This window comes from Hyperolius riggenbachi, chromosome 3, assembly GCF_040937935.1.
Source record: "Hyperolius riggenbachi isolate aHypRig1 chromosome 3, aHypRig1.pri, whole genome shotgun sequence".
Lineage (NCBI taxonomy): Eukaryota > Metazoa > Chordata > Amphibia > Anura > Hyperoliidae > Hyperolius > Hyperolius riggenbachi.
The window spans coordinates 67,637,216-67,653,576 of NC_090648.1; the positions used below are offsets into that span (position 1 = coordinate 67,637,216).

Below are 16,361 nucleotides of genomic sequence, written 5' to 3' on the forward strand. Positions count from 1 at the left end.
TGCAGGGGTACTGTCTGTGAAACTACAATAAATAACTTGCCGAGGAGCTCAGCCTGAGCTCGGCAGTTATTATAACAGCTTTAACTGCAAATCCTGATGGCAATGGTTTACAAAACTGAAAACTAGGTAGGCAAGAGTGTGGTTTGTGAAATGCAAGTAAAAAAAAAACACCCCTATCAAATGGATTAGCCTCCCAACCCGTCATCCGACACTGATTACATTACATGTAGTATTGAGGAAACCATTCATTTTTTTGAAAAACTTTTTGCACTATTTTAGAAGGATGTTTAATAGGTTATGCATAAACCACTTGGTTTTTTTTTTCTCATTCGCGAAAGAACCCCTTTAAGTCACACCCGTCACACCAAGTTACACCCCTAGTCACACATCATAAAGATTTCATAAGCAAAATATGTTATTTTATTATTCAAACCACACTGGTCCTTTCTATCCTGGTTCATTTTCTTCATATTTACATTTGGAAATAAGAAATATATCAATTTAAAGGATGGAAATACAATTTAGAGCCAATTAAACACATTTTTCAGTAGAATATACACATATTTACATAGATCTGTACATTAGCCCTGAAAGAGGGACTTATGAGGAAGAAAGTGGGACAGAGGGATTTGATTCCCAAAGAGAGGGATTGTCCCTCCAAAAGAGGAATACTTGGGAGCTGTGATATTACATTTTAGCAGTGTGCTGACCAGGAAGCTGTTATGGGGTAATGACCATTTTTAAAATGAAAGATGGAGAGTTCCGTTGATCACAGTGGAGAAACGGGACGTAGGAGAGGAGGAAGAGATTGAGGAGTAGACTGCAGGAGGTAAGTATGACGTGTGTATGTTTAGTTTGACTTTTAGTTGTCAGTTCAGGTTTGCTTTAAGGTTTGCTTATACATCATGACTCTTCTCCCAGCCTCTATCATAGCCTCCCTGACTCTTTCCCCATATAGGGCTGCAGAGGATGTTCGGAACCTACTTTCGAGTCGGATTCTATGGATCCAAATTTGGAGACTTGGACGAGCAAGAATTTGTTTATAAAGAGCCATCAATTACCAAACTAGCGGAGATTTCCCACCGCCTGGAGGTAAGAGGCCGCCCCTCTGCTGTGTGCGCTGTGTGAGGGGGAAGTGATGCGCTGGCCAGATGTTTGATGTCACAGGCTGGAGGGATGACTTGCTAATCCATTAAAAGCATATGTAGATCCGTGTAATAAAGATAAGAATGTAATGTGCTGCTCCACATACCTGGCTAGCTCTATGCAGGGAGTCATAAAATGCTGATTTGTGTGCAGCATGTCCCTTCTGAGGAGATTGTACAACTAAGCATAAAGGCCCGTACCCACTACGCAATTTCTAAAATGATTTTTCTGGAGAATTGAGGTTTTTTTGAGTGAAGAGCAATCGTTTCCACGATCTCACAACGTGGGTACAGGCGTGTGATTACGTGAACGACTTATAGCGACCGTCATGTCAGATTCGATCTTTTAGAGCCTCGACAACTCCCACGCAAAGTGCCGCAATTGTTTCAACTCTCGTTCGTGCCCATTGTGTGCTGTCACGTGACATCACGTGTACCCGCTGGCAGGAGGATGGATCAGCGACCGCTTGTCATTGGGAGACGTCACTGGGATCCTGCGTCCTCAGATTAGTATTAAGCTTTACTCTGAGCAAAACCGTGAGTAACTGAAGATAGCACGTTCCCAGAAGCACTGCAGTGCTCCCGTCAGCCAATCACAAGTTAGCCTGAGAAGCCAGGGATCTGGGGGTGCCATCAGGGAAGCAATAGGATTCACATACAGGTCGGAGCTTCCTGCTTGTAATTGAAGTTTGGGTCAGGAGAAGTGATGGTCATGTCTAGGAGAAGTCATGGGGAAGCATGTGATCAGTTTGGGCAGGTGATTAATATGTAAGTCTCTAATTTGCTAGTCATGATCATGTGCAGTGGTGTAGCTAAGGAGCTGTGGGCCCCGGTGCAAGTTTTGCAAGGGGCCCCCAAGCACTCTATACATAACAATTGATACAGCGCCCCAAAACCTGCCAATGGCAATTACAGTGTCAGAGGTGCAAGAAGGAAGGGGGTGGGGAACAGTTTGTTAATGATTAATACTGTTCAAAGTATCTATAGAAGGGATTATTACCAACACAGGATCAATAGAGAGCTAATACTGTGAAAGAGGGTGGACCCTACGGGGCCCCTCTGGCTCAAGAGCCCCGATGCGGTCGCTACCTCTGCACCCTCTATTGCTACGCCACTGATCATGTGCCAAAGCAGGATGTGATCACAGCAAATCAGAGCTCTGCAAATCTATCAGCTGATCAAACAAATCACATATTTCTCCATTAGTTTCACCTAGGCATGACTATCACTAAACATGAGGTATTTTGAACAAGTAGGTGACAATTTCCAAAAAGCCGGAAGAGAAGAAGGAAAAAGTTATTTTTGCAAACATGCTTTGTTTACCTAGATACAGTAAAAAAAAAAACAGTTTTTTAAAAAATACTCTTATCGCTAAGAAGAATCCACACTAAATATCTCAAATTAGCCATGTTCCTTTGCGATTTTATGGTATCTATATTTTTTAATTTACTTGTGCTCGTTGTGCTATCTTAGGGATACCATTACTGCATTTGCAAACATTAATGCCAAGATGGTATCTGTAATTATTAACAGAGTGTTGAAATCCTGGCCTCACGGTCGTGTGCTCTGTATACCAGGGGGATTCTGTTTGAGAGACCAAAGGTGGCCACACACCATACAATTTTTTACATTTCTTTTCAATTCAAGAATTACGATCAATTTTTCTGATTGATTGTAAAGTTTAAAAAATCTGACCAGTGTACCACACACGTCTGTTCAATCATTCACCAATTATGAAAAAAAGATTGAAAGGTCTGAGAAGTTGCCTGGGTCTATACATTAGTAAATTGACAATCTACCCTACACTACTGAATTTTTGTAAAAATTGATCAGAAAAATGCAATACTTACGATCAAATTATATAGTAAAAAGCTGGAAATCTGATTGGATTTCTCACTCAAACAAAAAAAAAGCTTACCATTTTTTGGGACAACCGATCTTTTTTTATCAAATTGTTGTGAAACTAGATTATTCATTTTTTTGTTTCGTGTGTGTGTGTGATACAATAAAATGATCTAAATTTACTGCAATTCAATAAAATCGATCGGTTACACAGAAAAATTGAGTTTGGTGTTTTGTTTTGTTTTTTTTTATTTAAGAAATCTGATCGAATATCTCTGATCGGGGGTGGAGGATGACAATTGAATGGTGTATGGTAGATAGTCAAATTCTTGATTAAAAGACCCAAGTAATTTTTTTCCAGTGTTTTCAGTTATTTATTTACATAATTGTGGGGTGTGGCCACATTGACAGATCTTTCTAATGTTGCAATCGATCAGAAAAATTGTAATTCTTAAATTGAAAAGAAATATAAAGATTGTATGGTGTGCGACCACCTTTTCAGGTTTTTCTATACAATGCCACAGTTACAGTAAAGCAATATTGAAGCCATGGAAAAAGCTCATGGAATGGCCATCTCTAGGGATGGTCAGTGAGATGCAAAGAATTCCAAGTTGATGCAAGATTATGCAAATTATGTATGCAGCTTGGAAAAGGAGGCTGCAGGTTAACGACATGTGGCAATGGCGAGAGGCCGTGGCAACGGAGTGGCACAGATGTGAGGTCACGTGACGGGCGAGATCGGTGGGGAGAATAAAGTTATCTGCTGTCGCTCTACGGGATTGATCTGCCTGGCAGATGACTGGCTGGGCAGGAGTCGGGGGGGTGCTTTAAGCCCACTTAAAGTCTGGTGTGTGTACAGGTCTTTACTCAGTAATCGACCGATCGATCGATTTGCGGCCGATTTCACTCGATCTGACATGTTGGAAATTTAGGCTTATCTCTTGAGATGGATTATCATTTTGCATTGGACGTAATGGAAATCTGATGGCAAGAAAATGCCATCAGATCGATTTTCAATAGATTTCATACTGAAATCTATTGGAAATATGTTCCTAGTAAAAAAATTTCCTAAACACATCAGATAGGGCTGAGACGCACCAGAAAAGCTTCCCAAACGCTAGAGGTTTCAAAAGCTCTTCCCAAAGTTTTTACAAAACCTCATCGCTCCAATGTGCATAGACACATAGGATAACATTAGCAGGAGGTTTCAAAAACTCAAAATGCTCAGCAATGGCAAATCGGATTGAATCGAATCGTCCCAATCGGACATGCCGGATTTAATCGGATCGTAAATAGAATCGTAATCGAATCGTATAAAGAATTGTATCGTGTAGATTGGGCTTAAGATCAGAAAATGTATCTGATCATCTATCTGCTGCTGATCTAATGAGTGTACGGCCATTAAGCAAGCTTCTTAAAAGAGACACTAAAGTGAAAATAAATGACCCAGGACAGTTCGGCAGGACAGGTCAGATAAAGGGTAATGATCAGGGAAAGGTATATTGCGCAAAAGGTGGATCAGCGCAACACCAGGCCGCCTCCGAATGGCCTCCAATCAGAGTTGCGCTGAGCCCCCCCCCCCAGAAACTACAAACGCACCTTGAACCCAAACAGAAGCTCTGCATATACACCAAAAGCATGGCTGTTAAGTGGGAGCAGCTGACCAAAAACGAAATAAATTAGTACATAACAAGGAAATGAACAGCGCTACTTAAAAACAGGCAAGTGCCTACCTGCAAAGGAGTGCAAGCCCCACTTGTGGGATATAATACACACCGAGCATACACATGAGCTGTCTACCACTGGAGGAGGATGTTAGTTTCCTGTAACAGCTTGCATGCAACCTATTAAGTACTCGTCCCTCCCACTGCGAAGAAGTCGATCCTCCATGGGAGGGGCCTAACACTAACTAAATCCTAACCTATGTATATGCATAGCCTGGGTGCGGCTAATCATGGAGGATCGACTTCTTCGCAGTGGGAGGGACAAGTACTTAATAGGTTGCATGCAAGCTGTTACAGGAAACTAACATCCTCCTCCAGTGGTAGACGGGTCATGTGTATGCTCGGTGTGTATTCGACCCCACAAGTGGGGCTTGCACTCCTTTGCAGGTAGGCACTTGCCTGTTTTTAAGTAGCGCTGTTCATTTCCTTGCTAGGGAGAGGTATATGCATGACTTATGGCCCATACTCACGAGGGACAAAAGTGGCCTGTCGCCAGCATACGTGAGCGTGTGCGCGACAGGCCGGCAACAGCTCGTCGCCAGCTCCCTCCGCGTACACACGCGGAAGAGGGATCAGCTGAGCGATGGAAGCTGTCCCCGACGCTCCTCCCCCGCCGCCGTAAGCTCCGTGTTGTGGATAGAGGTTGCGGCGGAGATGCGGTGGCAACTGTCGCCAGGCGATTGAGCGGTTCAGTCGCCTGGCGACATCTGCGACAAGCGACACTTCGGGGTGCGCACCCGTGCAACGCCGCATACTCACGGGCGACCTGTCGCCGCAACACGCGCGCGCCGCGTGTTGCGGTGACAATTGTAGCCCGTGAGTATGGGCCATAACTCACTGAATCTCATTACCTTATTACAGCAGGATGGCACGGAAGCTTTGCCTTATGCAGCTGATAGACTCTGAGCATCAGCATGTGACTTCTTCCTTATACAATGCTATGTTTGTTAAAATACATATAGGTTGTAAATGCAGTTTACTTCTGCCTACTCCCCCGGCATTTTTTTTTCTTTGCTTTCTTTGAGTTCGACAGTGTTAAATATGGAACATTATTATTGATTTATAAAGCGCTACCACCTCTTCATGGGGGATTCTAAGAAATTCCTTTATTCTTTACCAAAGTACACACTGGAAAGGATCTATACGAAGATGTTGACCAGCTTGCCTACTCACTTGCGCACTATACTGGCAGTAGGACTGAGCAATTGCTGCTCAGCAAGTGCTTTTGTAAATAAATATCTGAAAATCCCCCATGAGGGGATGGACTAGTCCAAAACCTGTCAGAATTTCACAACCTTCTGTAAGTGACAGCAGCCTGGGAAAAACTAATTTATAGTGCATTTTTCTGTGAGAAAAAAACTACTTTTAATATATATGTGTTTTAAATTTTACAATTTTTTGCGATCGTTGTCCTGTAAGTGATCTTCTAGAGGGGCAGTGGCGTAGCAATAGGGGGTGCAGAGGTTGCAACTGCACCAGGGCCCTTGGGCCAGAGGGGCCCTCCCTCAACTGCAGTATTAGCTCTCTATTGGTCCTGTGCTTGTTATAACCACTTCTATAAATGCTTTGAATAGTGGTAATCATTAACAAACTGCTCCCCATCCCCTTCTTGCACCTCTGACACTGTAGTTGCCATTGGTAGGTTTTGGTGCGCCGAATCAATTGTTATGTATAGAGTGCTTGTGGGGGGCCCCATGTAAAACTCACACTGGGACCCCAGAGCTCCTTAGCTACACCACTGCAGAGGGGATTATAAATAAGTGCAACAGGGTGTTTAAAATGAATTGCAGAAGTTGATGTAACTGTGGGTACACTTTAATGCATCGTGGACATCTAACGTTTCCTTTTCCCCTCCTCCCAGGAGTTCTACACGGATCGGTTTGGTGAGGAGTTGGTTCAGGTCATTAAAGACTCAAACCCTGTGGACAAGACTAAGCTGGACCCAAACAAGGTGACTGAAACAAGGCTGTATTTCTCACACATTCATCATGCTGATTCACAATTCAGTGACAGTTTCTATGGTGAATAAGTGCATGGAACTGCGTAACTGTGGATCAAAGCACTGATCACCGTGGTACAAAATCGGATCCACGGTTTATATCAGTGGTCATTAAACTAAGGCCCCCGGGCCGAATGCGGCCCGCCGAGGCATTTTCACTGGCCCTCCAAACACAAAATGTATAACTTATAGATGCGGCTCACTGCACCTCTAAATATTGGTGCCCCGCATATAGAATTGCAGTGCTGGCAGCACCCATCCACATACTGTACAAGCCAGCGAGCAGTTATTCGCTGGCTTTCAATCCAACTCTGCATCAGGTGACACTGCTGTCCAACTGGGCGGCAGGTGGTCACCTGGGTATGCTTCACTGTCTGGTACACAAAGACGTTCTTTGGGCGCCAAATGACTGCATGGCTGATGCTGGGAGGTCTCCTCCAGGCATGATTGGGGGAATCAATACCTAGATTCAATGTAATGTTTTTCAACATCATTTTAAGGAGTTTGTATGTTCTCCCCGTGTCTGCGTGGGTTTCCCCCGGGTACTCCGGTTTCCTCCCACATCCCAAAAACACACAGATAAGTTAATTGCCTGCCCCCCTAAAAATTGGCCCTAGACTACAGTACATATACTACACAATATAGACATATGACTATGGTAGGGACTAGATTGTGAGCTCCTTCGAGGGACAGTTAGTGACAAGACTATATATACTCTGTACAGCGCTGCGGAAGATGTTGGCGCTATATAAATACTAAATAATAATAATGTATGTTCCAGCCCCCCAGCAGTCTGAGGTATGTTGACCCGGCCCTTGACCCAAAATGTTTGGGGATCCCTGGTTTATATATTAAAGAACGCCTGAAGTGAGAGTTATATGGAGGCTGTCCTGCTGATCCTCTGCCTCCAATAGTTTCAGCCATAGATTCTGAACAAGTATGCAGATCAGATGTTCTGACTGAAGTCTGACTGGATTTGCAACTTGCTTGTTTCAGGTATGATTCAGACACTATTGCAGCTAAAGAGATCAGCAGGACTGCCAGGCAACTGGGATTGTTCAAAATGAAATAAATATGGCAGCCTCCGTGTGCTTCTTACTTCAGGTGTGCTTTAGGTCTCTTTTCCAATGCTAATTGCATCTGAGATTGCATGAGTTGCAATCGCATAAGCAGCAATGTCCACTTGCCGCCGTTTGCGCCGTAGCTTTTTAGGGATGCAGTGCAATCGCGATAAGAACCAAGCAAGCTGGCAGTTGTGTCTGGGGGGGAAAAACGACTCACACTAGTGGGAAATGAGCACCGCAATTTAAATGTAAATCATGGCGCTCTTGCGATCAGCAAAACTGCTGCCATCACAGCTAGTGGAAAAGGGCCCTTAACCACTTGCTGACTGCGCACTCATACCGTGCGTCGGCAAAGTGACAGCTGCAGGACCAGCGACGCAGTTCTGCGGCGCCAGCTGCAGGCTAATTAATCAGGAAGCAGCCGCTCGCGAGAGCGGCTGCTTCCTGTCAATTCACGGCGGAGGGCTCCGTGACTAGCCTGCGGGCCGCCGATCGCGGCTCGCAGGCTAAATGTAAACACAAGCGGAAAAATAATCCGCTTTGTTTACATTTGTACAACGCTGCTAACAGTAGCAGCGTTGTACCAGATCAGCGATCCCTGGCCAATCAGCGGCCGGGGATCGCTGTCACATGACAGGCAGGAGCCTGTTAGAGGCTGCACAGGACAGATCCGTTCCTGTGCAGCCTTGGATCTCCGGGGAAGGGAGGGAGTAGAGGGAGGGGGGGAATTTCGCCGCGGAGGGGGGTTTTGAGGTGCCCCCCCCCCCCCCCCGCAACACCCAGGCAGGCAGGAGCGATCAGACCCCCCCAGCACATCATCCCCCTAGTGGGGAAAAAAGGGGGGCGATCTGGTCGCTCTGCCTGCACCCTGATCTGTGCTGGGGGCTTCACAGCCCACCCAGCACAGATTAGCTAAAACAGCGCTGGTCCTTAAGGGGGAGTAAAGGGTGGGTCCTCAAGTGGTTAACGAAAACCTGAACTGAAAATTAAGTCAAAATAAACATACACAAGTCATACTTGCCTCCTGTGTAGTCTACGCCTCAATCTCTTTCTCCTGTCCCGCGTCCTGTTTGTCCACTGTGATCAAGGGAATTCTCCGTCCTCCATTTTGAAAATGGCCATTACCCCATAACCGCTTTCTGGTCAGCACACTGTTAACTGTAACATCCCCCACTTGAGCCATAGGGAAACATGGACATTACCTGGCACATCAGTTGTCCTCTCAGCTATAACTGACAGCAACTGATAAATAACTGACAGCAACTGATATATTTCAGTTCTGACAAAATGTTGTCAGAACTGGAAGGGATCACTGTAAGAAGAAAATGGTGCGCTTCTGAGAGGAACTGATTGCAAGGTAACTATGTAATGTTCATTTGAAGTTACCTCATGTGTTTATTTTAAATAATTTTACTCAGTACAGGTTCCCTTTAAAGGGAGAATTATGTGATTTTTAAATGTTGAGAACAAAGAAAATACAAACGCAAGAAAATGCTATAAACGGCTCCTAAAAACCTTTAGGCCCCTTTTACAGGGGAGGCTGAAGAGGGGACTCTCAGTATTTCCTTTATTCTTTACAGCAGCACTCGTTAGTAAGTATCTATACAATATTTATCTGTACTATTACTTTGTGCACTATTTTGGCAATTGGACTGCACAAATGTCGATCAGAAAGTTCTTATGAGGAGCTGGATTAGTCCAAAACTACCTATTTTTTTTAGTAGCAGTGCATTTTGCTCTGGGCAAATGTACATCTTGTATGTAAATATAGGGGGGCTGCAGCACACAACAGGAAAACAGTGACAGGGGCTCTTGGTTACGCTTTAACGCGCCTAAGCTCACCAACTGCGCCAAAGTGTCCCCATTCTGGTGAGTCCTACTCTACCATGCAAAATGCCAGTTTTTATAAGCAGTCTAGTGGAAACTAATCCAAAAACCCAAGAGTCAACTAAATGGGGAAAAAAAGGAAATTAAAAGCACCTTTCACTAGCTACCAAATGAACTCTCTGAACATGTGCAATGCACTCATTTATATGCTTAACTGTGCTAGAGGTGGGTGGGGTTACATCTTGTATGTACAGTATGTATTTTAAAGTGGACCCCCAGCGTAAGTTACAGTTAGTGTCAGCAAGCTCTATGGGACATAATACATTATAATGGTGGTAATTGTAGTCACTCCCCTCCCAGGGTACGCCATATAAGGCGAAGGTCCTGCCCCCTTTGTGGAATAACACTCCAGCTGCGACTAACTCCTCCATCTCTGTAGCCTGCTGGGTCATTAAGAGATTCCTCTTTAAGGATATAGGAAATCTCACATGATTACGCCATAGTGCTGGAGGCTGGTGGCGGAGGAGGTAAAGCTGCCTCCAAAAAAAGACACCATGGCGTTATTTCACAAAGGGGAGGAGCCTTTGCCTTATAAGGCTTAGTGTGGCCAAGGGTGTTAAGGAAGTACAATTGCTATCATGATGTATCATAACCTGTAGAGTTACTGTCCCTGACACTAACTGTAACTTGCGGTAGAGGTCCACTTTAAATTTTGTTTGCAATCATGGTTCTTTAATAAAGGGCACTCTGATGATGTCAACAAAACCCCATCCCCTATAGCAGTCCAGTAAGTCTAAGTATTGTCAGCATACCACTTATCAGATAAGCATACCTTTATTGTGCCATTATCCACATATAAGTAACCGCCAATTGTTCCAGATGCCTCACAGGGTCCCCCTTTAACAAGGCAGGTGGTAACGTAACATATAGCTGTCCAAGGGACTTTGCTGTCCACTGAAATACAACTGTTGAAATTTGTGAGCAGATGAACCTGACAGGCATGTTCACTTTAGTCTTACTAAGTATGTACCCCTTATTATTCCTGTGAGGAAAGATATAAAGAAGTCTGTCCATCAGTTTTGTCTTGGAATTACAAACTTCCTAAGTTCCTGTTGGTGTCTTCATGATTTTCCTGATTCCAGGCCTACATCCAAATCACCTACGTAGAGCCGTACTTTGACACCTACGAGCTGAAGGATCGGGTCACCTACTTCGATAAGAACTACAACCTACGGACGTTCCTGTTCTGTACTCCTTTCACACTGGACGGCCGGGCACACGGGGACCTTCATGAGCAGTACAAGCGCAAGACAGTCCTCACCACGTCACATGCCTTCCCCTACATCAAGACTCGTGTGAATGTGGTGCATCGAGAGGAGGTAAGCAAGGACGGCTCATCCACCCTGGCAGAGAGAGAAAGGCCTAACATCAGGAGAACTGGTTAGAACTACTTGAAGTTGATAACTGATATATTTATTGGTTTGTGTTTTGCTAGGTGGTATTAATACCAGTTGAGGTTGCCATTGAAGACATGCAGAAGAAAACACAGGAGCTGGCATTTGCTACCCACCAGGAGCCAGCTGATGCCAAGATGCTGCAGATGGTGCTCCAGGGTTGTGTAGGGACAACGGTCAACCAGGTGATTGGAGTATAGGGTTATGAGATACTGTTGATATTGTTAATAAGCTGAATATGAAAGTAACTGAAAAACCTCCTTGGGGTAATCCAAAATTGTGGCAGAGTACTTGGATGCACATTTTTGTACAGTATTACAAATAAAGTACTGTGTGTGCCGGAACTCGGGGGAAGTTTAAAGCTGCTCCTGCAAACTTCCCCTACGCAGAAATTACGTCATCACGATGGTATTGGGTCATTCGTCAGTTGGACGTTCGTAAGTCTGAGATTACCCGTACTATAAATGCCTATTAGACATCCATGCTACAGAAATATGAAGCGATAAAGTGGCTGCAGGTGGAAGTCATTTTGTACTAAACTGCCTTTAGACTTCCGTGAAGAACGGATGCGAAAACACAAAACACTTAAAGATGTCCATGGCAGTTTTAAGAGTTAAAACATTTTTTAATATAATGCGGGTGATTTGTACTGCAATTGAAATGAGTTATTTCCCTTTTTTTTTTTTTTTTTTTTTTTGTTCTGGGTAGTAAAATATGTTGCATTGAAGGGCAATCGCTCCAAAAATGCTGCAGGACCATTGATTTGGGGAAATCGTAATCACTTCTGTGCAATCACTTTCATTAGCCTAGGCTAGGGCTTTTCCTAGTGATTCCAAAGCGTGTCTGAAATGCCTCTTGTGGGTTCCAAGCCTTACTCTGCTGTCAAGAAGGTTAGCTTTGGTACATCCAGCATTTGATCAATAGCGAGCTGTCAAATCAAATAATTTTACCTTAGAAGGACCCAAACAATCTGTAGAAACATCTCACATTAGTGGCTGGAAAGTGTACTGGTTAAGGGCTCTGCCTGTGACATGGGAGACCAGGGTTTGCATCTTGGTTAGAGTCAGTACCTGTTCAGTAAGAAGTCATTGGGCAAGTCTCCCTAACACTTACTGGCTGCAGCTCTTGAACGCTTTGAGTCCAACAGGAGAAAAGCGCCATACAAATGTTAGGATTATTCTAGGATTTTTACTAGAGCGAGAAGGATCAAGACACGGTCACAGAATGCTTTTCTCCTGGTAGACTCAGAGACCGATCTGCAGCCACTAGGACGTGCCTTATAAGCAGTAGCACTGTTAGGGAGACTTGCTCACTGAATAGGTGCTGGCTTACTGAACAGGAGCCAAGATTCGAACCCAGGTCTCCTGTGCCAGAGGCAGAGCCCTTAACCATTACATTGTCCAGCCACCGCATTACACTGTCCAGCCACCGCTACATTTCTGGTGGCAGCTACTGGGTCTAAATACTGTGGAGTTGGAGTTGGTGGTTTCATAGACTGTGGAGTCGGTACAAAAATCTTCCAACTCCGACTCCTCAGCTGAAACCACCAACTCTGACTCCGGGTGCCCAAAATGGCTCAGAATCCTCGACTCCGACTCCTTTGTCTAATACTCACCAGGGCTGTGGATTTTGTACAAAATCATCCAACTCCGACTCCTTAGTTTATGAAATCACCGACTCCGGGTACCCAAAATTGCTCTGACTCCAACTCCGACTCCACAACCCTGCTAAATACTTGTGCCAATGTTGGCAATGTAATGAAAAGTAAAGTGCTCTGCTTTCTAAACGCATTGAGCAGATTGTAAGGGATTTGGCATTCTTTGATTTACATCATACATGTCAAACTCCGGCCCGCAGGCCAAATCTGGCACTCAGAGCCATTAAATTTGGCCCTCAAGTGGTTTCCCCTCTTTACATTATGTTTGGCCCATTCTAGACCACCAGGGAAGCTATACTGGAGGTGAAGCCCTAGGACACCAGGGAAGCCATTTGGGGGAGGTAGGGGGAAAGCACTAACTACTAGGAAACTGTGTAGGGGGGAGGACCAATAGACACCAGGGAACTGTAAAGGGGTTGGGAGAGGAGGGGCCATTAGACACCAGGGAACTTTATAAGGTGGCCAGTAGACATTAAGGTTGGCCCGCGACTAGGTCCCAGTGTTCAATTTTGGCCCACTTTGTATTTGAGATTGACACCCCTGATCTACATGCTATAGTAACAGGGCTACAATAATCTTTTAGGATGAACTTGACTTTACATTGGAGGTGTTGTTTATACCATGTTTGTACTAGGGTCCCCTGGAGGTGGCGCAAGTGTTCCTATCGGAGATACCTGAGGACCCCCGACTCTACAGACAGCACAACAAGCTGAGACTCTGCTTCAGAGACTTCACCAAGAGGTGGGTTCATAGTCAGGGCACAGTGACTTGGTAGTCGTTCAGTACTAAGGCACTTAGAAAGTAAGTGAGAGTGATAGTAGAGGAAGCCGAACACAGTGAATCCAGCACAGGAGACTTGGGCGCACCGGGAGTAACTTCGGCGCCGTCAGAAAACGGAACTGAAGTTACTTTTAAAACACAATAATTCGGCTTACAGCAATTGCTGGAAGCCAAATTATTTCATTCCTCACCATCCATGGCGGCCTGGAGGGGGAATAGTATTTGATACGGCCGGGACTTGTGCTCTAGCAGGATCAGCCATATACCGCTGTATCCTGCGCCCAAGTCTCCCGCGCAGATTCCTCTCGTACGCGAGGAAGCAGTAGAGAGGAGAACGGGGACTGGACACTACCTCCAGTATAAAAAGACATAGCCTGTCATGCCAGGTACTGTCTTAAAGGGAATCAGAGAATAACTATATAAGAAAAACTGAAAAAGAAGTTATACATACCTGGGGCTTCCTCCAGCCCCATATGCACGGATCGATCTCACGCTGCCGTCCACCGCTGGCCGCAACTACGAGAACGGGCTCTCATCGCTGACGTCATCGGAGCCGGCTACGCAGGAGAAGTGCGCCCTCTACGTATCTCTCCATACACTCCTGCAGAGATACACAAAGAGCGCACCTCTGCTACGCTTAGAATGGCTCCGACTGGCGGATCAGCGCTTAGCCGGTTCTCGTAGCTGCGGGCAGAATAGGACGGCGGCGTGGGATCGATCAGCGTGTATGGGGCTGGAGGAAGCCCCAGGTATGTATAAAATCTTTATTGTTTTCAGCTCTGGTTCGCTTTAAAGGGAACCTGAGGTGAGAGGGATATGGAGGCTGCCATATTTGTTTCATTTTAAACAATACTAGTTGCCTGGCTGGCCTCCTGATCCTGTGTCTCTAATACTTTTAGCCATTGACCCTGAACAAGCATATGCAGATCAGGTAATCTGACTCAACTGACTGAGGTTTTACTGGATTAGCCATATGCTTGTTCCAGGGTTTTGACTCAGACGCTACTTATGCCAGAAGGTCAATAGGGCTGCCAGGCAACTTGCATTGTTTACAAGGAAATAAATATGGCAGCCTCCATATCCCTCTCACCTCGGGTTCCCTTTAATGCTGCAGGATTGGGGATCCCAAATACGTTACCTGGTCCAATGTAATTGGGACACAGGTGACTCTCTGTCTCTCTCCTCGGTAGTACTGTCGTGCCCATGTTTTAAAAGTCTATCGAAACTCATGAGAAAGCTCCACCTGCATTGCTGCAGCCCGCCCCCAGCGAGGCCTCAGCTGCAGTGGCAACGCAGATGGGGGTGGCCAGAGCCTTGGGCGAGATTTGAAAAAATGTGCAATAGGTGATGACAGTCACAAAACACAAATGGTAGCTGCTCAGATCTGGCTAGTAACTAGCACATGAGGAGCAAGTGGCTGGGCCACACATAACAAACTTTAAATGGACCTCTGCTCTGTCTTCGAGATTTGTTGGTGCCGCATACCCCCAGAAAGTGGGGTAAGCCCCTCTGCCACAACAAGGCCAAACCCCTTGAGGGGACCCTACGCTTACGGTGGATGCTACTGCATCCTAACCATGCAATGAGCGCATCCAAATTAGGACACTTACCAGCTAGGATAAAAAACCCGAGAGCAGACTTGCCTGAAATCGCCCCCACAGGGCACTCGCCCCTAATCTAAATTGATGACGCTCCTGGAAAAAACACGCCACAGCTTCAATTCTGATTGGGGGGGGGGGGGGGCCAACAACCACCTGCCTGAATGAAGTACGGGGATCAAGTAAGTATTTAACATTGAGGCCGCCCAGTCCTGGCATGCTCTGTCTTTTTACTTTAAGAACTCTTTTACTATGGGTACAAGGAAGAGGAGTATTGAGGAGAGATCAGTGAGAAGAGGAACATGCGAGGAAAAGATAGGACAATGAATGTATATTTAGAAAAGACAATATTTAGAAGATAAGATGATGAAGAAGTGATAGTGAGAAGATAGCGGGCAAGGAAGGGAAATTAAGAAGATAAGAGGAGAAGGTAGGGACAAAGAATAAAAAGAATAAGGGTAGTGAGAAGATAAGTGGACAAGGAAGAAATTGTTCAAAGATAAAGGGCTTGATTCACAAAGCGGTGCTAACCTACTTAGCACGTCTAAAGTCTTTAGACGTGCTAAGTAAGTTAGCACCAGATTTCTCAATCAGATCGCACGCTAAGTACCGCGCGCAAAGTTTTGCGTGCGCAAAGTCTTATGCGCGCGCTAAGTCCCAGGCCCTAGGCTTTAATGGGCACTTCGCGCGGAGCGCCCTGCACTCTGTGCAGTGCGTGCGTAAAGTTTTACACGTGCTAAGGGGGTTTTCACAGGCGTGCTAACAGTTAGCACCGCTTTGTGAATCAAGCCCAAAGAGCACAAAGAGTAAATAGTGAAAGGATAAGAGGACAAGGATGGGATATAGAATATCAAAGGAAATATGAGAGGACGAGAAGACAGTGAGAAGATAAGTGAACAAGGAAGGAATAGTGAGAAGATAGAGAGTACAAAGAGGAAATAGTGAAAGGATAAGAGGACATTTATGTTACACAAGTTACCACAGCTGAAACACCAGACTCCAGATTAGGCCAGGGGGTTAGGCAAGGTGGGAATGGTGATTAAAGAGGCGGGACCAGCAGTAGACTGATGGTTTGTACAATGTTGGTTGCCTTGTCTAGATGTGAGGATGCCTTGCGGAAAAACAAAACCTTGATAGGTCCAGACCAGCGGGAGTATCACCGGGAGCTAGAGAAGAATTACCAGCGCCTCAGAGAAGCTCTCAGTCCCTTAACGTCCCGCCGGATCCCCCAGCTGTACACAGATCTGCTCCCCCACACCAGTGCCAGGTAT

At 45.3% G+C, this 16,361-nt stretch overlaps 1 protein-coding gene across 9 annotated transcripts in view; it reads left to right on the forward strand.

The window, feature by feature from the left end:
- Nucleotides 1-16,361, forward strand: part of DOCK6 (dedicator of cytokinesis 6) — a 248,549-nt gene that overhangs the window by 225,457 nt on the left and 6,731 nt on the right. For all 9 annotated transcript variants that reach the window (XM_068274305.1, XM_068274307.1, XM_068274306.1 and 6 more), the window contains 6 exons: nt 967-1,092; nt 6,573-6,662; nt 10,744-10,980; nt 11,097-11,240; nt 13,347-13,453; nt 16,190-16,357. In XM_068274305.1, the coding sequence (XP_068130406.1) occupies nt 967-1,092; nt 6,573-6,662; nt 10,744-10,980; nt 11,097-11,240; nt 13,347-13,453; nt 16,190-16,357 (872 nt within the window). The remainder of the gene's footprint in view (nt 1-966; nt 1,093-6,572; nt 6,663-10,743; nt 10,981-11,096; nt 11,241-13,346; nt 13,454-16,189; nt 16,358-16,361) is intronic.